The sequence below is a fragment of the Tachyglossus aculeatus genome, chromosome 4 (assembly GCF_015852505.1).
Source record: "Tachyglossus aculeatus isolate mTacAcu1 chromosome 4, mTacAcu1.pri, whole genome shotgun sequence".
In the NCBI taxonomy this organism is placed as follows: Eukaryota; Metazoa; Chordata; class Mammalia; order Monotremata; family Tachyglossidae; genus Tachyglossus; species Tachyglossus aculeatus.
The window spans coordinates 103093632-103116535 of NC_052069.1; the positions used below are offsets into that span (position 1 = coordinate 103093632).

General features: G+C 41.0%; 1 protein-coding gene across 4 annotated transcripts in view; it reads left to right on the forward strand.

The window, feature by feature from the left end:
- Positions 1 to 22904, forward strand: part of DENND1A (DENN domain containing 1A) — a 514969-nt gene that overhangs the window by 21758 nt on the left and 470307 nt on the right. For all 4 annotated transcript variants that reach the window (XM_038744796.1, XM_038744798.1, XM_038744797.1 and 1 more), the window contains exon 2: positions 1310 to 1380. In XM_038744796.1, the coding sequence (XP_038600724.1) occupies positions 1310 to 1380 (71 nt within the window). The remainder of the gene's footprint in view (positions 1 to 1309; positions 1381 to 22904) is intronic.

Below are 22904 nucleotides of genomic sequence, written 5' to 3' on the forward strand. Positions count from 1 at the left end.
AAGGAGAACAGATATTTAATCTCCATTTTACAGATGAGGAAACCAGGGGCACAGAGAAGGTAAGTGATTTGTCTAAGATTACAGCATTAGAACCCAGGTCTTCTGACTCCCAGGCCCAGGCTCTTTCTGCTAGACTATGTTGCTTCTCAGTGGCATTTATTGAGCATCGCAGTGCTCATTTCTTAAGAGAATCCAATTAAGTATATACAACTCCTGCCCTCAAGGAGCTTAAAATCTACACTCCTTTCCTTTATTGAGAAAACTTATTCTTTTCCCTTAGCTGTCCGTCCTCCTCTCCCTTTCCCCTCTTCCTCTCCAGTCAGGTTGGAAACAGCCCATATCCTAATCCCCATTTTCCACGTGAAATAACTGAGGCAAGAAATGTTAAGCGAGTTGCTCAAAAGTCACCCAGCAGACAAGTGGCAGATAACCCAGCTCATCTGACTCCCAGTCCTGTGGTCTTTCCCCTAGGCCATACTGCTTCGAGGGGAGGAGAGAGGGCAAGTTAATTGTAATCTTATAAGAACCCAAATTATTATTTGTAATCAACACCTGTTTTCTGTTCGTCAGTCTGCCCTTTTTCAGAAAACCTAATTTCTTCCTGTATTTCCCCATTCCTTAGAGCTGATGGAATTGCTTTTTTTCCTCTCTACTACCTCCCCCGAGAAACATTCTACACCGAGCTTCTTTAATTGAAAGGCTCTTTACCCCTTCTCTGAAATACTTGTGCAAGAACTTTGTGGCCTGTTAAAAGCATTGTTACCATTGTCCAAGTAAATGTTCAAAATATGGACCATAAACCTCCTTTACGAAATCCATAATGCTTACTTATGAGGGCTGAGGACTGTTGCTACCTCTGAGACATTCCACTCCTTCCCCCCACCCCAAATCTGAGCTAATACCAATTTGTAAGCAAGGTACACTGTTGTTCATTTAAGGATACAGTGTTTTTTTTAATCTACAAACCTAGCTCCCCATTTAGGCTAAAGATACTATTGGGGATTTTCTTTTGGCTAAGTCCTCTCAACATCCCTATGAGTTGGTAGGGGCAGGCACAATTATCCCCATATGTCTGTCTCATTTCAGCCATTAGAGCCTTTAAAATGATAGAATACATTTAACCACAGGGGTTCTCTAGTCTTTTGGCACACCGAGAGGAGCGGGGTTGTTAGGGGGACATTGGGAGCCTGTGAGAGTGTTGCTTTGATCTGGGCTTTCTTTAAAGTCCAAGGAAGGCTTTGGAAAAACTTACTATAGGATTCTGAAATGTGGAGCCCTTGTCAATAATCACAATTCTGTTCCTTTCTAGGCAAAACCCGGAGACTACATTTGAAGTGTATGCTGAAGTGACCTATCCAGGGACAAGTGGCATTCTTTCAGGTACTTGTGTGTTTGATTGCTTTAAGATATGGCCTGTCAGATATGTTACCTCCTCACATGAGATAGGTGTGCAAACAGGAGCATGTTTGTTTGCTTTTTGATTTATCTAGCACCTTTCTTCCCATTTATTCTCAAAATGGATTTTTGTGTTGGCACATCTTGGGAAAGATCAATGAATAAAATTTTGCTCAGGAAAACATTTTCACCTGAAATCCAGTTGTAGTATTGTCAGCTGTAAAAAGTGTTGCCCAATCCAAGAATGATTTCCGGGCCTCGATTTGGTTCTTGCACTGGCACTTAATGGTTGACTGGCTTTTGTGAGGGATCTCACTGACAAGGAAGGCACAGTGGGGAACTTCCCTTCCCCAGAGGTAAGTATCACATCTAGGTAGGTGGGGGATTATCACTCAGATGAGAACTGGTCACAAAAAGACACATAGTTCCTGGCACTAGTCTGAGCTTGGCAGGAGACTTTTACCCATGCAAGACTCCTGGATTTGGTTTGTGTCTTGTCCATGCTTCTGATAGTCAATAAGGTGCTGTAAGATCTTTCAAGGTAGTGAAGTAACCAAATCCCAATGGCAGCTGTTCTAGAGATCTCGTTGGTGTTCTGGATTTCCTTAGAAATCATACCTAAAAGAGGCACTCAGAATATCCATTTCTTCGGGACATTTCCCCAACTGCCCGTCATGTCCCGCTCATTGGCTGCATCCTTATTTGATATTTTAGCTACTCTGGGATAACAGGATGATGGGAAATTAATGAAATAAACAACTCACTTTGTTCTGGCTCATTGACCGAATGCATCCTGTTTTCCTGGTCGTACTTGGCATAGTGGATAGAGCAAGGGGCTGGGGATCAGAGGTCTTGAGTTCTAATCGCTGCTCCATCACTTGTCTGCCGTGCGCCCTTGGACAAGTCACTTCACTTCTCTGTGCCTCAGTACCTCATCTGTGAGATGGGGAATGAGACTGTGAGCTCCATATGGGAAAGGAACTCTGTCCAACCCGATTTGCTTGTATCCTCCCCAGTGCAAAGTACAGTGCCTGGCACAAAGTAAGCACTTTAAAAATACCCCAAATTATTATTATTATTCTTATTCTGCCCAGCCACATACATTAATTTTTGGCTTAAAAGCCTCCCTGTTTGTTAGAGAAGGAATAAGCGCCCAATCAGTATGACTGATTGAATGAACTGGAAGTTGTATAGTCCTTTAGACTTGTGCGTAAGCAAATTAGGCTTATTTGGGAAAGTCCTACACTTAAGTCTTTTGTAGTGCAAAGACTGTCAGTGAGGAGGAGTCATAATTTGTAGAAAAGGGACTCTGTGTATTGCAAGTGTCACAAGCCACTTCACCCCCCTCCCTCCCCTAAGTAATGGTTAACAGAAAAGTGAGAGAGGTGGTTGAAATGATGGGCTGATGGCTGAGGAACTTGGGTCCTTAGTACCAGGCGGGCCACTAATGGAAGGTGACTTCACACAAGCTACCTGCTCTGTATCTCTCTTTCTCCCATATGAAAAGCAGGGATTAGGGGGCTGCCTTTCAGGGTAATGGGAGGAATAAATACTGAAACTGTGTTTTGCCTTCTTGTAGGTGCTATAGAAATGAAGCAATATAATGATCCCACTGTTAAGTTAGCAGATGTTTACAGGTGGGGAGAGTTGGATTCAGAAGGGCGGTGGCTTTTTCCCGGGTGGTGGTCGTGGTGGTGAGGGGGGGATGTGGGGTGTTTGTGTGTGTGTGTTATGTCTTTATAGAGTAGCGGTTTATTGAGTTCACTACTTAATTGAAAACTGGCCTCCCCTTTGGCAGTTATCTTTTTTTGTATTAAGAAGAAAATGTCTTATCTTATTTCTCCACCTGTTGACTTTTCCCCTCCCAGTTCTTCAATTCCCAGAAAGCACATTTCTGGAAGAAGCCTGAATATTCATGCTTGGCTGTCTGGGGTCTGCAAAAGTTGTTCAACTAAAATAAATTGAATTCTATGATGTTTTGGCTTGTGGCAAGGATAAGTAATTGCAAGTAAGACTACATATGCAATACGGAAAACAGGATTTCTAGCTCCAAACCATTATCAAATGCAAATATATACATATTTAAATAAACACATATATGTATATTTAAAAGAAAAAGAAAAGCAAACCCATGACAATTATAGATGGGGGAGGGGTCAACCTGAAAAACATTTTAGTTTCAAAGCCTTTTTTATCTTTTTTTTGCTGAGTTCCTCTTCAAGTTCTGTAGTGATGAGACTATTTGCGGCCCTTTGCCAACTGGTACAGAATTTTGAGTTGTGCAGATTTTATATGAGGGTACATTGTAAGTATGTCTGTATTTACTCTGTGCCCCATTGCAAAGAGGAAGGAAGGCACACAGCATTGGAGGCAATGAACCTGAATGTAAGTGGTATTTGGATATTTTAATTCATACTGAGCTTACTTTTTCCAATTATTAGGGTTTTTTTAATATGCTTTTTGAAGCCAGGGAGGGCAGTTACAATTAGCTAAAATTAAATGACTAAAAATTAAGCAATATCTTGTTTGCTATGGTCATTTATTTACTCTCCTTTTTGGTCCTGTCGGATAAGTAATTCCCTGTCCTGAAGGTTGTGTAATCCATTGTCACTACCATCGAATGTCAATGCATCCAATTCATCGTAAAACCAGCCCCTTTCCCTTGTGTTTGCACATCTGACCTGCTTTTCTGAGCAGGAGAATCTGAACAAACTGAAATTATAAACATTACACTGTACAGTACTAGTGTCTGGGTGTAATCTTCTCTTTGAAGTTTGTTTGCATCCCCTTGAGGGAGTAATTCCCTACTGTGCTGAAGGTGGGTTAAAAAGCACTGAAACTGCTTTGCAGGTTTTTAATTGGAGGGTTAGTACACATTTTGTTCTAAAAACCAAATGAATCTGTGGGAATTCCATTCTTGTTTGTTTTTTGTTTTTTTCTAATGGCGATGTTTTCACTAAAATCCGTCTTGAAATTGTTTTCCGAAATGGTTATAGTAAAGATGTTGGCAAATTATTCTGCAGGTGGGTTTCTAAAAGTCTAGTAAGTATACTTTTTGTTTTTAAATTGTAATATATTTAAATCAGAGAAATGAAAGGAAGCAGCCTGGCGTGGTCGATAGAGCAGGAGCCTGGGAGTTGGAAGGTCAGGGGTTCTAATTCCAGCTCCGCCACTTGTCTGCTGTGTGACCTTGGACAAGTCACTTAACTTCTCCGTGCCTCAGTTTCTTCATCTGTAAAATGAGGATTGAGACTGTGAGCCCCTTGTGGGGCAGAGACAGTGTCCAACCCTATTTGCTTGTATCCACCCCAGCTCTTAGTACAGTACTTGGCACATAGTAAGTGCTTAACAAATGCCATAATTTCCTCTAGTGTGTGAGCCTGTTGTGGACAGGGATTATCTCTCTTTATTTGCTATGTTGTACTTTCCAAGCGCCTTGTACAGTGCTCTGCACACAGTAAGTGCTTCTGTTTTGTTTTGTTGTCTGTCTCTCCCTTCTAAACTGTGAGCCCGCTGTTAGGTAGGGATCGTCTCTATATGTTGCCAACTTGTACTTCCCAAGCGCTTAGTACAGTTCTCTGCACACAGAAAGCGCTCAATAAATACGATTGAATGAATGAATGAATGAATACGATTGAATGAATGAATGAATGAACTGGGCCAAATAAAATAGCTTTGACCATTCCTCTGGCTGATTCCAGTTTAGCTCATCCTACTAAAATCAGAAGACAAAAGTTCTTTCATGCATTCATTCATTCATTCATACAATCGTATTTATTGAGTGCTTACTGTGTGCAGAGCACTGTACTAAGTGCTTGGAAAGTACAATTCAGAAACAGAGACAATCCCTACTTAACAACAGGCTCATGCATGTTCCCCTAGCCTATATTTCACGTGTAAATGTGTTGTGTCTGGCTGGCAGAGAACTAATTGGCCCTATGTTGGTGCTTAGGAAGTTTTTGACGGATTGTCTACTGAGCCCCTGCTTGCAGATATTAGGTTTGGAGCATTGAAATGCAGCAAAATGAAAAATGCTTCAGGAAGCAAAATGAACATGGCTCTTCTGGCTAGAGGGCTTGGAAGACGCTGCTCTGTTTGCTGAAAGAAGCAGCCTGCATGGTCCTGTGATGAGACCGCTTGCCATGCCTAAACCGCAGAATGCATTTCAAAGTACAGAGTCCCATTTCATTTGGCATGACTGAGCCTGGCCCTGGCACCCTTTTTTGGGTCAGGCAATTAACACTGGGGATAGTGGCAGCACCAGAAAGCATCTGCAGACCAGTTTCCCTTTTTGCCTCATCCAGAAAACTTCCAGTGCTCTGAGCCAAATGCTGCTTTTATAAAAGCAGCCAGATTAAGAACCCTTCCGGAAAGCTAGTTGCTGAACCCAAGGTTCTTTTCAGCCAACGCTTTTAAGAGGAAAATGCTGCCTGGATCTGAGAGGTGTTGAGATGTTAGAATGCCTTGTGGCTAACTTTGGCTGTGCATTTTAAAGCCAAGGGGGATGGGAAGCCCAGAGTATTTTAGTGTGGTCAGCTAGGGAGAGATTTGTGAGGGGGGGAAAAAAGACAACATCATTTATAAAGAGCTGAGTTGGAGTGTTTTCCTCACCAGGAAAACACCACAGGCTAGTCTTTCTGTACACTTTCATTGGTCTATTTCAGTGAGTGATCACCCTTTTGTCAATCCTGTCTTTTTCTGTGCCCTTCTGATTTCCCAGGGTATATGACAGCATTTTGATGGTCACTGGTATTTACTAGGGGGATTGAGACTGAGTCCCATGTGGGACATTGTGTCCAACCAGATTAACTCATATTTACCCCAGCGCTTAGAATAGGGCTTGACACAATAAACACTTAACAAATGCCATGATAATAATTGAGAATTTACTGAGTGCAGAGCACTATATGAAGTACAGTGCACTGTACTAAGCACTTGGGAGACTACAGTATAACAGAGTTGGTAGACATGTTCCCTGCCTGGAAGGAGATTTTGGTGTAGAGTGGGAGGCAGACATTAATTAGTAGTAATTATAATAATAATGATAATGGTATTTGTTTAGCGCTTACTGTGTGCCAGGCACTGTTCTAAGCACTGGGGTAGATACAAGGTAATTAGGTTCGACACAGTCCCTGTCCCACTTGGGGCACACAGTCTTAATCCCCATTTTACAAATGAGGGAACTGAGGCACAGAGAAGTGAAGTGATTTACCCAAGGTGACACAGCAGACAAGTGGCAGTGCTGGGATTAGAACCCATGAATTTCTGATTCCCAGGCCCTTGTTCTATCCACTATGCCATGCTGCTTCTCTAATTAATTCATTCAGTCATTTTTATTGAGCACTCACTGTGTTTAGAGCACTGTACTAAGTGCTTGGGGGAGTACCATATAACAATGAACAGAAACAGTCCCTGCCCACAGTGAGCTTACAATCTAGAGGACTGTATACCTCTTTCCATACAGTGTGTAAATTCAGGGCCACACACTCCCTTCCCCAAGACTATATCAGCCACTAATTTCTACTGAAATCCTTTGCCCTGCTTCTGAGGACTGCCCTATAGAGAAATCATTCATATTCAGTAGTTTTATTTATTTAACGAGCTCATAGGAGGGCAAAACCTCCCAATTGTGGCTCACCTATTTTTAAGAAGAAACTTTCCTCTTCTCGGAGATGTAGATTACCTTGCTGGTCTGATACATCCTGTGAACTTTTCTCTTAAAATGTCCTAGTAATTCCTGTCACTGAACCAAAGTCCAAAACAAATCGGCATGGATTAGTCGATGGTATTTACTGAGCACTTACTATGTGCATAACAGTGTACTAAGCGCTTGAGAGAGTACAATACAACTGAGTTAGCAGAGACATTCCCTGCCCATAACAAGTTTACAGTCTAGCTGCAGGGAGATTGAAATAATCTTTGTTTCAAGGACTGATGTAGATGAATATTATAGACAGATATGAAAGAAGAAAGGGTAACCAACCAATTACCGTAAAGTTAAAAGTTTTCACTTTCTCACTATTCCTGAGAAGCTGCCAGCCTTCTTGCTTTAAAAAAAAGCACAAAACCCAAAACTGTGGTATTTGTTAAGCTCTTACTCTGTGCCAAACATTGCACTAAGCACTGGGGTAGATACAGTATGTGCACTTGGGAGGTAATCCCAAATAGTCACATGCAGCCCCAGTCCCCCAAGGGGCTCACAGTATGAGCTCGAAGGGAGAACAGGTATTTCTTTCCAAGCATTTCAATACAAGTGGGAACGAAAAAAATGCTTCTGCATTTTGTTTTGCTGTATTTTCTCATATTTGTCCTCTGTCAGCTCCTAGACTCACTTTTCCTTTCTTTTCTTCTTGTGGTGCAGCCAGCTAAAATTGTAGTAAATTGCATATTTTTATCTTAATTTTAATTTGCAGTATTTTGCACCCGTCACTTTTTCCTGCCCTAATCTTTGTCTTCCAGTTTCTCTTCTGAGGTAGCACTACCCTTGCTTCCCAAGCACCTCCAAGTCTCCATTTTTGCAACTTATATTAATATAAATCAATTATGGATATTTACATAAGTGCTCTGTGGCTCAGAGAGGGGTGACTAGCAAATACTTAAAGTGTACAGACCTAGGTGATGCAAAAGGGAGAGGGAGTATCCTTCATTCAGTTGGATTATGTCAATATGTTGACCTTGAGCTGTAAAGTAGGGTGGGCAGGGCAGCAAAACACCCGTTTTATGTCGTTGAAATTTCACTGAACTCTATGCGGACTCAAAGTTCCATTCTCCTGGCATACTAATTGGAAAAAATTCTATATGAGATGGAGTGGGAAACCTGACCTCCAGCCATTTTTAGGCGGTTGAAGGCAGTCAGTTGTAATATTTGGAATCATTTTACAAAGATCAAAGACTTCTTGTCTGCTGTGTGACCTTAGGCAAGTCACTTAACTTCTCTGTGCCTCAGTTCCCTCATCTGTAAAATGGGGATTAAGCCTGCGAGCCCCACATGTGTCCAACCTGTTTAGCTTGTGTCTCCCTCAGCACTTAGTGCAGTGCTTGGCACAGTTAAGTACTTAACAAAAATAATAAAAAAATAATGATGGATTTCTGTGCTACTTAAGGGCCTAAACTTCTCTGGCATACTAACTTGAAAACTTATTTTCAAGCGTAAGAATCCCCTGCAAGTATGTCGTACTGTGCTGCATCTGTGCTTGTCTTCTCGTTTGTTGCAATCTGTGCCCCAGCAAGAACATGACTGGCAGGGAAGAGTGAATTCCAGGGCATTGCGCAAACCATTACCACATTAATTGATTCCTTAGGATCCAGGTTTTTCTGTCATTCCTGATGGAAGATTCCATCATCAGTGCAAAAATAGAAGTGTTATTCCCATTTTATTAACCAAGAAACCGAGGCATGGAAAAGTCAAATGACTTGCCCATGGTCACTCAGTGCCACTCCCCAAATTAATATAGGTGAAAATGCAGAACGGGAAGTAGCTTGGCCCAGAGGAAAGAACACGGGTAGGGGACCTGGGTTCTAATTCCGGCTCTGCTACTTACCTTAGGTGACCTTGGGCAAGTCACTAGCACAGGCCTGGGAGTCAAAAGGTCGTCGGTTTTAATCCCTCTCCGCTGCTTGTCTGCTGTGTGACCTTAGGCAAGTCATTTCTCTTCTCCGTGCCTCAGTGACCTCATTTGTAAAATGGGGATTGAGATTGTGAGCCCCATGTGGGACAGGAAACTATGTCCAACAAGATTTGCTTGTATCCACCCCAGCGTTTAGTACAGTGCCTGGAACATAGTAAGCGCTTAACAAAATGCCATTATTATTATTATTATTATTATTATTGTTATTATTTCATCATCTGTAAAATAGGATTTACTGCCCATTTTACCGCCCCCTTAGACTGTGAGCCCCCAGGTGGGACAGGGACTATGTCCAACCTGATCATCTTATATCGAGACTGTAGGCAGGCCAGGAATGCATCTACCAACTCTGTTAATTGTACTCTCCCAGGGGCTGAGAAACAGTGTAGCCTAGTGGAAAGAGCATGGGCCTGCGAGTCTGAGGACCTGGGTTCTAATACTAGTTCTGCCATTTGTCTCCTGGATGATCTTGGGCAAATCACTTAACTTCTTTGTGCCTTAGTTAAAATAGTGATTAAATCCTCCTCCCTCTTAAATTGTGAGCACTATGTGGGACAGGGACTGAGTCCAACCTGATTATCTTATATACATATTTGTAACTTTATTTATTTGTATTGGTGTCTGTCTCCCACCCTCTAGACTGGAGCTCATTATGGGCAGGGAATGTGACTGTTTATTGTTGTATTGTACTTTCCCAAGCACTTCCCCAGACTGAGCCCCCTTTTTCCTCTCCTCCTCCCCATCCCCCCCACCCTACCTCCTTAATAATAATTAATAATTATGGCATTTGTTAAGCGCTTACTATGTGCAAAGCACTGTTCTAAGCGCTGGGGAGGATACAAGCTGATCAGGTTGTCCCACTTGGGGCTCACAGTCTTAATTCCCATTTTACAGATGAGGTAACTGAGGCACAGAGAAGTTAAGTGACTTGCTCAAAGTCACACAGCTGACAATTGGCGGAGCCGGGATTTGAACCCATGACCTCTGACTCCAAAGCCCGTGCTCTTTCCAATGCTGCTCCTTCCCCTCCCCACAGCACTTGTATATATTTGTACAGATTTATTACTCTATTTATTTTACTTGTACATATTTACTGTTCTATTTATTTTGTTAATGATGTGCATATTACTATAATTCTATTTGTTCTGACAATTTTGACACCTGTCTACAGGTTTTGTTTTGTTGTCTGTCTCCTCCTTCTAGACTGTGAACCCGTTGTTGGGTAGGGACCGTCTCTATATGTTGCCGACTTATACTTCCCAAGCGCTTGGTACAGTGCTTTGCACACAGTAAGGACTCAATAAATTGATTGAATGAATGAACTTCGTAAAGTGCTCTGCACACAGTAAGTGCTCAGTAAATATGATTGAATGAATGAATGAATTTTGTATCTACCTCAGTGTGTAAAACAGTGCATGACACAGCATTTAACAAATGCCATATAAAAGTGCTTAGTAGAGTGCTCTGCACATAGAAAGCACTCAGGAAATGATTGATTGATATATCCCAACATGTAGTAGTGTTTGGCACAGAGTAAGTGCTTAACAAGTACTGTTATAATAATAAAAATAATATATAATAACAACAATAATAATAAAAGGCACCGAGTGAAGAAAATAATTCTGGTTTCAGACACTAAGCCTGTTGTCCAAGGCATTAATGCAAGTGATTCCATAAATCACTGTAGTAAACTCTTGGAGTTTGAATATGTGATTAGGAACTCAGCAATAGCCTATCATTTGTCTCATCTGTAATTAGTTCTACAGGTGAACTTGAGAAAGAAGGGAAAGATGAAGTGGCAAATTTTTTTTTAATTAGATCTTTTTAGTTATGCCAGAGTCTTTAGCTGATGGCAACTAAAAGACTGTTGAAGACAATAATTCCAATTTTACATATTGTACCAATCTCTTAGCTAGTTTCTCATAATTGATCATTTCCTAATGGAGTGGCCAAAGAGCTTGCCCAATTCATTCATTCAGTTGTATTTATTGAATGCTTACTGTGTGCAGACCACTGTACTAAGCGCTTGGAAAGTACAATTCGGCAACAATCCCTACCCAACAGCGGGCTCACAGTCTAGAAGGGAGAGACAGACAACAAAACAACATAGACAGTCATCAATAGCATCAAAAGGCAGGCACGAATGGAAAAGACAGAAGTTATTCATTCATTTGTATTGATTGAGCGCCTCCTGGGTGCAGAGCACTGTACTAAGTGCTTGGGAGAGTCCAATCAACGATTCCCATTCATTTTTGTTTGTAGATTCTGAATCTCCGTCTCTCTCTGCAGTTGGATATATCCATTCATTCATTCAATCGTATTTATTGAGCACTTACTGTGTGCAGAACACTGTACTAAGCACTTGGGAAGTACAAATGGACAACATATAGAGACGGTCCCTACCCAACAACGCGATCACAGTCTAGAATGAATATGACTGCTTGACTCTCCCTCCAGTAATCGAGACTGGTAGAGTACTGGAAACTCTCTAGGCGTGACCCCCAGAGGGGCCTTAGTACAGTGCTCTCCACATTCATTCATTCATTCAATCGTATTTATTGAGTGCTCACTGTGTGCAAAGCACTGTACTAAGCGCTTAGGAAGTACAAGTCGGCAACATATAGAGATGGTTCCTACCCAGCAACGGGCTCACAGTCTAGAAGGGGGAGACAGACAACAAAACAAAACATGTAGACAGGTGTCAAAATCCTCAGAACAAATAGAATTAAAGCTATATGCACATCATTAACAAAATAAATAGAATAGTAAATATGTACAAGTAAAATAAATAGAGTAATAAATCTGTACGAATATATATACAAGTGCTGTGGGGAGGGGAAGGAGGTAGGGCGGGGGGATGGGGAGGAGGAGAGGACAAAGGGGGCTCAGTCTGGGAAGGCCTCCTGGAGGAGGTGAGCTCTCAGTAGGGCTTTGAAAGGAGGAAGAGAGCTAGCTTGGCTAATGTGTGGAAGGCAGGCATTCCAGGCCAAGGGAAGGATGTGGGCTGGGGCAGTTCTTCTCTTCCAGAGTCTAAGCCATAGATACGTAAACAACTATTCTGGGGCTATTTATTAACTTAAAAAGGTATTCTAAACAACAAAACCATTTCCCTGTACACTGATGAATTGGTTTAGAAGTTGTTGTTAGAGCTCTTGTTTTCAATGCCTGGAGGTGTTCTTTAAATGATAGGCAACTACTCTGGCTTTTGAACTTTCCTTGGTTGTAATTCATAGCATATTTTTTTAACCTCATTTTTATATAGCACAATAGATATGCTCTTTGGTTCAGAGGTTTTCATTAAAACAAAAATGTTCTACTGATGATATCACTTGCTTACTTTTCCCAGTGGGGAATTTCAGTAAGATTGCTTGATTTGGGTTATTGGAATTTTCTATTACCCTGACATCTTTTTTTTAGGATAAAGGAAATGGTGTTGAATTGTAATTGTAGTTTGGAGGATAAAAATATCTCACCATGCAACTTCGTGGATTTTAGGTAGTGAAAGCCATTTCTACGAGAGTTACTTTTTTTCTTGTTAGAACTTTGAATGTCTTTGAGTTAAAGCTCACAGTCCATTTTGCTAATTTAAAAAATTATTATTGCATAAAATGCTCTTATTTTACCAAAAGGCCGTTTCCTCTGTCTTTGCAGTGTACTACTCAATAGGTGATACCTAAAAACACTGAAAATTACTGCTGAGAACAGAGCAGATTCTACATTACCATTCGTTTGGGCTCCATTGCCAGTGGTGGTTCTTTTACAAATATTTTATCTTTAAATGAAAATATTGCTTCACTCACCAGCTGACTGCATGTGCCATCTTTCTACCTGTTACTTTTTAATTTCCAGGAGTCATAGTATTTGCAGTTTTGTAGCTTCAGTAGAGAGACCATAGCGATGAACAAAATCATTGTAGTTTTTATTTCAAACACAGCTTTTAAACCATTGTGGAGGGAGGAGGAAAAGGTCAGTCTACAATTTGGCAAACATTTTATCTTTGTCCTAGCTAGAGTTGAAGGTTTTTTTTTTATCATTTTCTCTGGTCAATCAGATGATGGTAAATGGACCCCAGCGCTCTATCTGAGGACCATTTAACTGCTTACTTTTGTCTGTAGGAATATGATTACGTTCTTGGCCAGAAAATACCTCTATAGTGGCAAAGCCATCATTTTTTAAAAGATGTTTCCTAGCAAATGATGTTGGTTTGCATCCTGAGCCTGTCTTCGGTTTTGCCTAATGGATTATTTGTCTGGGCTCCCCAACAACCGCCTTTGCATCCTCTATCATTGAATACCACATTGTAACCAGGAGAGTTTTTGCTTTTCTAAGTCCCACCACCCTAGCACCCACTTCAGGCTGTTATTGTGGGCTCTTCAAGATGCTACCATCACCTCAGGTTGCTTGGAGCAGCAGAACTGAATAGAAACGCTAACATTAGTTCTGGTGTTGGGAAGGGTCATGCTCCGAAAAAACAATCAGGTGGGGGGAGGTATCCGTGTGCTTGCCTGAGAGCTCTATTCCAGGGAGTTGTGCCTTTGTAGGAGGACAAAATATAGAAGCAGCATGGCGTAGTGGGTAAAGCACAGGCTTGGGGGTAAGAAGGACCTGGGTTTTAATCCCTGCTCTGCCACTTGTGTGCTGTGTGACCTTGGGTAAGTCACTTTACTTCATTCATTTATTCATTCAATTGTATTTATTGAGCGCTTACTGTGTGCAGAGCATTGTACTAAGTGCTTGGGAAGTACAAGTTGGCAACATATAGAGATGGTCCCTACCCAACAGCGGGCTCACAGTCTAGAAGGGGGAGACAGACAAACAAAACAAAACATATTACCAAGATAAAATAAATAGAATAAATATGTACAAATAAAATAGAGTAATAAATACGTACAAACATATGTACATATATACAGGTGCTGTGGGGAGGGGAAGGAGGTAAGGCCGGGGGGATTGGGAGGGGGATGAGGGGGAGAGGAAGGAGGGGGCTCAGTCTGGGAAGGCCTCCTGGAGGAGGTGAGCTCTCGGGCTTTGAAGGGAGAAAGAGAGCTAGCTTGGCGGATGTGTGGATGGAGAGCATTCCAGGCCAGGGGGATGATGTGGACCGGGGATCGATGGTGGGATAGGTGAGAACGAGGCACAGTGAGGAGATTAGCGGCAGAGGAGTGGAGGGTGCGGGCTGGGCTGTAGAAGGAGAGAAGGGAGGTGAGGTAGGAGTGGGTGAGGTGATGGAGAGCCTTGAAGCCCGAGGGTGAGGAGTTTTTGCCTTTGTGCTTCAGTTGCCTCATCGGTAAAAAGGGAATTAGACTGTGAGACCCATGTGGGACATGGACTCCATCCAACCTTGTATCTACCTCAGAACTTAGAACAGCGCCTGGCACATAGTAGGTGCTTAACAAATACCATTTTAAAATAAATTCAAATAAAAAAATACTTCAGTGAGGAAGAGGCCAGTTTTCACCCTCTGATTTCTCCTTTTGTTTTAAGCAGCAGATAATTACAGTCCATTTCCATAGACCTAACCTTTGTCCCCTTTTCTCCCCTCCCCTCCCATCCAAAACGAACAGAGGTCTGCTTTTCAAGAGAACAGTCTTGGCTGCTCTGTCATTGGGAGGGCTGTGACTGGGTATTTGTCGTCCAACTTGGGTCCCTGCCCCACGTGGGGCTCATGATCTCAATCCCCATTTTGCAGATGAGGGAACTGAGGCCCAGAGAAGTGAAGTGACTTGCCCAAGGTCACACAGCCTTGGGCTTTTACAATCCCTTCAATCTTTTAATTCCGTTTTTAGAGTTTAAGCATGTAGGCTTCTTGCAGGCAGGAAAAATGTCTATCAACTCTGTGATATTGTAATCTTCCAAGTGCTTAGTACAGTGTTCTGCCCACAGTAAGTGCTCAGAAAGTACAATTGATTGATTGATATTGGTCGACAGAGGGAGTGGAAGAGCCAGAGCCACCAGCCTTTCTAGTCCTAACCACAGGTGAGTCAGGAGGTATGCAAGGGAAGCAGTCTCCATCACAACTCCCTTGTGTCTGCCCAAATCAACCTAGCATTTTCCCATTTTTCTAATCCCAAATCAACAAGAGCCAAATATTTATCCTGGCTCTACTACCTTGAGCATGATCCTGATTAGAAGCAGACAGGAACCATGAGTTTATTTACTTTTTCTTTCGTTTAAAGCTGCCATCAGATTTTTGGGTGCAGTCATGTCAGTGTATCACTTGGATTGAGTCACTCTCGTCCCCTTCCCTGACTTCTTCCTAGGTTTCTTCATATGTGAAGTGAAGATGACCTCTTTGCCACTACCACTACTGTGACTGTAATCAACTAGCTTCTGAGTGAGAAAAGTTTAACATGAATAGGGCAGTAAGGCTGAAATTAGCCCAGATGGGGCATTGATGACCAGATTGATTGGATAATAATAATGATTATGGTATTTGGTAAGTGCTTTCTATGCGTCAAGCACCATTCTAAGCATTGGGGAGGATACAAGTTAATCAGATTGGTCACAGTCCCTGTCCCACATGGTGATCACAGACTAAGTAGGACGGATAGTCTAAGTAGGTGGGGATTCTGATAGAGTTAGCAAGGCAATGAGCATTCATTCTTTGTGGATTTAATTATTACTTAATTTGAGTATCTCTGTGGGGAAGCAGGGAGTTATTATTGTTATTATATTTGTTAAGCACTTACTATGTGTCAAGCACTGTTCTGAGTGCTGGGGTAGATACAAGTTTATCAGGTTGACCACAGTCCCTGTCCCACCTGGGGCTTACAGTCCAAGTAGGAGGGGAGTGTGTAAAATTCAATATGTGGTTTATTGGCCTAGGAGTAAGTGGACACTGATGGAGTGAGACTAAAGCATTCTAATCCCGGCTCTGCCGCTTGTCTGCTGTGTGACCTTGGGTAAGTCACTTAACTTCTCTGGGCCTCAGTTACCTCATCTGCTAAATGGGGATTAAGGCTATGAGCCCCAAGTGGAACAACCTGTTTACCTTGTAGCTACCCCATCACTTAGAACAGTGCTTGGCACATAGTAAGGGCTTAACAAATGCCATAATTATTATTATTATTATTATATCCTAGTGAAAAGAGCACAGGGCTGGGAGTGAGGAGATCTGGATTTATTCATGGTTCTGCCATTTGTTTGCTGTGTGACATTTGAGCATGTCACAGCTTCTCTGCATTTTAGTTTCCTCATCTGTAAAAATAATTTTTCCCTTTCCTCTTCAGACTGTGATCCCCATGTGGTACAAGGACTTTGTCCATCCTGGTAATCCTGTTTCTTCCCTGGTGCTTAGTACAGTGCTTGGTCATAATAAGTGTTTGTTCAAACAAATAGTAATAGTAATAATAATGATGGTACTTAAGCACTTACTATGTGCCAAGCACTTGTCTAAGTGCTGGGGTAGATACAATTAAACAGGTTGGACACAGTCCCTGTCCCACATGGGGCTCACACTCTTAATCCCCATTGTACATCCCCATATGTATACATATACATATGTACATATGTATCAATCTATAATTCTATTTATATTAATACCTGTTTACTTGTTTTGATGTCTGTCATCCCCTTCTGGACTGTAAGCCCAGTGTGGGCAGGGATTGTTTCTCTTTATTGCTGAATTGTACTTTCCAAATGCTTAGTACAGTGCTCGGCATAAGTAGGCGCTCAATAGATGATGGAATGAGTGAATGATTGAATTGTATGGATGAGGTAACCGAGGCCCAGAGAGGTTAAGTGACTTGCCCAAGTTCACACAGCAGATATGTGGCAGAGCCAGGATAAGAACCCAGGTCCTTCTGATTCCCAGGCCCATGCTCCATCTATCCCTATCTTTATGTAACACTTTGTGTGTGCAGAGCACTGTTCTAAGTCGTTGGGGAAACAAAATACAGTTGAGTTGGTAGATGTGATTCCTGCCCACAAGAATACATTATTATTATTATTGATAATAATTATAACTAGGAGTAGTCTTAGAAGCATAGTAAATCCTGGTTTTCTCTGATGGTAGGTTGTGAATTGAAGAATTGACAAACTCTGAGATGCCTCATTTTGGTACTGTGTCTTTTAGGAAAAATAGCACAGTGAACCAACCTGGTGCTTCTGCCTGGACCCTCCATGCTAGGGAGAGAACTAGTTGGAGGAGAGAGGCTTATTCTTACAGCTAGAAAAAGAGGTGGGCTTTGAGAGAGGAAAAATATCATGGATAGGGAGGAAAGACAAAGGTGATGGGAAGAAATGGGAATAGAGAGAAAAAGATTCAGTATACATGTGAGCATTTATGAAAACCATAATAGCCTAAAGTTAAAAATTAAACTTATCTTTTTTCATTAATTCTCTGAACCTCAGGTTTACATATTTGAACTTTTCCATGAAGGGAAAGTAATTAGGGAAAAACTTCATATAAGTGAATCATTAAAGGTTGTGACCGTTTTTTTGGTGGGAATTTTCTGCTATGTGTATAGGTGTCTCAAGATGATCTTCTACATTGTATGCTATATTGGGTTGAACAAATAATCCTCTTTGGAATTTTCTTGCTTTTTAGAATAATATTTATAATGATGGCATTTATTAAGAGCTTACCATGTGCAAAGCACTGTTCTAAGCATTAGAGAGGTTACAAGGTGATGAGGTTGTCCCACAGGGGGCTCACAGTCTTCATCCCCATTTTACAAATGAGGAAACTGAGGCACGGAGAAGTTAAGTGACTTGCCCAAGGTCACACAGCTGACAATTGGCGGAGCTGGGATTTGAACCCATGACCTTTGACTCCAAAGCCCGAGCTCTTTCCAATGAGCCACGCTGCCAATAAAATTTTATTCCATTAATTGCTAAAAAATTAGCAAAAGAGGAAGGGATGGGCAATCTCCTCTTGAAAGCCCATTGAATTGTTTTATAAAAGGTAAATTTAGGTATGAGGTTTTACAAGGGGAAAGACACTTGGAAACAAAAGTGGAAGTGACTGGTTTATCAACTTGGAAATGAATGATATATTGGAGCAGACTTCTGATTTCCTTAGGTGCTGTAATTGAAATCACCTCTTTGTTTTCTTGATTCTTCAGTTCACGATATGAATAGAAGAATATTAAAAGTCTGCTCTTCTGCTCTGGGATTGTGCAGTCAGATTTTTTTTATAGTGTTTGTTATGTGTTTACCGTATGTCAAACACTGTTCTAAGCACTTGATGTAGGTACAAATTAATTAGGTCAGACACCGTCCCTGTCCTGCATGGGGCTCACAGTCTAAGTAGGAGGGAGAGCAGGTAAAATCCCCGTTTTACAGTTGAGGAAACTGTGTCACGGAGAAATTGTGACTTTCCCAAGGTCACACTGCAAGCAATAGGCAGAGCCAAGATTAGAACCATGAAGGAGAATGTATGTAGTAAGGAAGAGTAGAGTGCTTCTTAAAAATTTTAAAAAAATTAAAAAAGGCATTTAACAAATTAGCAAATATTTTTCCAGAGGGGAGGAGACAGACAAATGACATTGTTGCTTTGCTTTCTCAGTTTGCAAGCTGCTAAGATTAAAAGTCTAAAGCAGGGCCCATGGTGCCCTTCACTTGAAGAATTAAGCTTCTGCACTGTTTTTTATGTGCCCTCGTGGGTCTCATTCATCATCTGATACTTTTTCCCTTCCAGATTTTCAAAAATAACCTACCCTGATGTTTCAAGTTAAAGCACCATTTTTGAGAAAGTATAAATGCCCCAGCATAAATTCTAGATTAGTGTACCTAAGACCTTGATTAATAGTAGTGACAAGGAGAAATTTGGATGGACTTCTGCGTTAATAGAATTGGAAAAGTTTCATTGTTGATATGAAATGAGCAATTCCAAAGTTCTTCAAAGTTTGAACATATTGTTTTTCCTTTCATCCCTCGAATTGGACTGTGCTTAATGTATTTTTTGAATTTGCTCTAGACATAACAGGAATTTCAGTATGCTTTTTGGTATTTAGCTTTGCCAAATACTGTTTCTTCACTGTTTTGTGAGAAAAACATAAAATTTGAGTGTTCAAGGACAAAGGGAAACATGTTTATAACTCATGGATTTCTTTCCCTCAGTTCAGTCAAAAAGCTAAATGTGATAGTGCCGGCAAAATTTTAAGTGTACTAGAGTTTAACAAGTGTTCACAGGATTAGTAAAGGAAATGTAGTTTATACTGCTGCTTTTATGACAAAGAATTTAAAAGCTCTTGCCATAAGCCTCACCATGTGTTTCTTCCTTTTCTCCAAAACATACCACTAAGTTGAAAAGAGTGATGAATCTTTAGAGGGAAACTATTAACTCTGAGGCAGTTGATCATTGTTGGAGAGAAAGCAGAGAATTTGCATTTGAATTGGCCCTGAGCATAGCAAGTATCCCTAATCTTGTTCCTACTAGAAGCTGTGAGTAGTTTTAAGTACTTCCTATTTTACTTTATGCTTTGGCCTATGTAGTATACTCCACCTCATTTAGAAGGGCAAACATTTATAACTCCAAGTAGTCAAAGTGCTGAAACATCATCCCTGGCCTCACCTGTTGAGTTGTTGTAGAACAACATTCACATTTATAAAGAATTGGAAAGCATCTGACATTATTGGAAGGGGGATGTTGGCGGGTGAGATGAAGAGTGGGAAAACTCCTTATTACCTAATGACACATTTGGTGCGTAGAAGCAGTGCGGCCCAGTGGAAAGAGCCTGGGCCTGGGAGTCAGAAGATCTGGGTTCTAATCCCAGCTCTGCCACTTGTCTGCTCTGTGACCTTGGGCAAGTCACTTAACTTCTCTGTGCCTCAGCTTCCATATCTGTATAATGGGGATTAAATCCTACTCCCTCCTACCTGTACTGAACCCCATCTGGGACAGGAACTCTGTCTTACCTGAAAACCTTGTATCTACCCCAGCTCTGAGAACAGTGCTTGACATAGAGTAGGTGCTTAACAAATATCTTAAAAAAAATCTCAGAGAGAGGTTTTTGCTAAAGACAATGGATCAACATTAGGAGGAATCATTTTAAGCCTCTTGTAAAGATTAAGAAATCTGACAAGTGCATAATATGTGTTCTTTAAATCTGAGGAGCTGTACTTGTTATGCATGTGTCAAAACCTTTTTGGAACTTGTTTTATTGATTCTTTTTTGTGCTCAGTTACATTTCTAAAAGTGATTACTACCATTTTTTCCGATTTAAGTTCTTGGGATGTGTAGGCTACTTTGCCTTTATCTGCTTTCCTTACTTCATGGAGGTCTTTTTTTTTCCTTTTAATGGTATTTATTAAGCACTTACTGCATACCGGGCACTGTACTAAGTCCTAGAGTAGATTCAAGATAATCAAGTTGGGCACAGTCCATATTCATTCAGTCGTATTTATTGAGCGCTTATTGTGCAGAGAGCACTGTATTAAGCACTGTACTAAGTCCATATCCCACCTGGGGCTCATGGTCTTAATTCCCATTTCACAGGTGAGGTAACCGAAGCACAGAGAAATTAAGTGACTTGACCAAGGTCACCCACCAGACAAGTGGTGGAGCCTGGATTAGTAACCAGGTCCTCTGGCTCCTAGGCCTGAGCTATTTCCACTAAGCCACACTCCTTCTCTAGTCTTCTGATGATGGATTTAGAAAGGAAGGCCGGCCTACCTGGGAAAGAAAACGTACCCAGGAGCGCTTCTAAACGAGGCTCTTCTAAATCATAATTTGATGGTCTTTTTTTGCTCTCCTGACCTGAGGGCTGGGGGGAGTCAGAACGTTCAGTAGCAGTGTTGAAGTCTTCACCTTGTAAACACAGAACATTGTTGCCACAGAGCTCCTTCAGCGACCTGAGACTAATCACCCAAAGCCACCCCAATGAAACAGTGTGTGCTTAATGCTGCTGCCAGGGTCAGCAGGAGAGACCATGCCTGAGCTATAGTTTAATTGAACCCTGTGGCCTAGTTTACTAGGAATTAGAAAGTCAGACTTCAGGGTAGTGGAAAAATCCCACGTTCCATACATACACTCTGCGGTTGTTGGGAGTGTAGAACGGATCAGGCAACTCTTCTGTATAGCATTAGCCATAGAATACTACTGTAGAGGCTTTTAACATTGTTTATTCAGCATTTGCTCAGAGATGATTGGTGGGTTGGAAAGCATAGTTTCTTTGTGTGCTTAAACTCCGGGTCTGCAAGTTTTCTCAAAATTAGTTGCAGAGAGCAGCATTACCAGCTTGCAAATCGAGGTATTGCTGCTACTGACTGTTTAACCAGAAAGGGAAATGGTGTAGAAAAAGTCTCACTCACAAGACTTTACAAGAAACCCTCCATTGTTGATTTATATATATATATATTTTAAAGGAGCTTGACATCTTCATCAAGTTCACAGTGGGCCTGCTTTGTTTGCTTTCTCTTGAATGCTTGATAAGATTTTTCTTCTTTTGTTTTGTGCAGCAAGAACAGATCTTTCCAGGGCTAGGGTAGGTTTTTGTAAATCCACAATATGGTCATTGTCTGGTAGTGAATAATTGTGGCTGCTTTTTGTACAACCAGAACTAAGGCTTTGGCTGTGAACAGATTCCTCCTTAGCGTGAAAAGAGACTAATCCATGTAAATACAGCTCAAAAATAAAGCTTTACAGAAAAAGGGAAAGGCTGCTAAGCAGGAGGGCATAGGTCAGCAATTTAACCTTTAACCTAACAAATAAGAAGCATGAAAGTTCCAGAATTGGTTTACAAAGGAAAGCCCCTGTGATCTCTCAGTTTTTCTTTTCTCCATAGAACCAGGAGAGAGTACTGACTGACAGCTAGTGCCTTTTAACTGCATGGTAGAGTGAATGGCCAGATCGAAACTTTTATTTTTCAAGGTGAAGTTTTGAGTTTTGCTAAGAAAAATACAAAACAACCAAAGGAACTGAGATGGTATTGACTCATATGTGGGTTTCTTCAGTTTTTTTTAGGAAGACTAGCTAATTTTCTGCTTCTGGAGTATTTTTTTTTAACTGGACCTATCTTTTAGAGGTTCTTGACTTCATGAACTAATTGCAGCTTTAGATGAGATTGAAGTATTAAGGATTTGATGAAGAATTGGTGCAATTAAGTATTTTGTTATCCTGTTTTCTGAAGAATGGGTGTAATGTAATATAATAATATTTACAGTTTTACCCTGATCAAAGTCGAGGGGTTGAACAGTTTAGGAAAATCAGGCTTGAATTAAGTGCACGATTTAGACTCTTGTGGTGGTATACTCATTCACAAACTTTGCAAATAGGTTTTTTGGCGCTTATTTAATCACAACAGGTAATCTTGTTAATGAGTGTTAGTTTTTGCTTTAAGCATAATGCATCTGAAGTCAGCTGTTCTATCTCACTATAGAAGATTCTGTAACTGGTAAAGAACTTTAATTACTGAGAGTCATTCAGATTAAAAAGAAACAATGAACTAATGACTTTAAAGTAGGCTCCCTGTAGATTAATAAGAATAGTGATTATACTGTATTAGTTTATGCTATAAATGCTGTTTCAAGGATGATTTTATTATAATATGCCATCCTTCTTATTATGTAAGTTTCATAGGGGTTTGGAAGCTTACTGTGTCTACACCCTTGGATAGTGGAACGTACCGGAGACCTCTAGGAAATAGCCACATTCAATTTAGGTAGTAAATTAAAGAATGATCATTATGAGCTGGAGCAGTTTGGGTAGAGAAAAAAGAAGTTCAGGGATCTTAATCACTCAATCAGTGGTATTTGTTGAGTGCTTACCGTATGCAAAGCAGTATATCAAGTGCTGATCACATTTATTCTAACAGTCCAAGAGTTCTTGGAAAGAAGTAGAGAACAAAGGTGGAATTGCTGTTAGAGAGACAGCATCTGTATTTGAGCTCTGATGATGGGCAGGCCACTGTTCTAGGCGGCTTGGGAATGTGAAAAAAA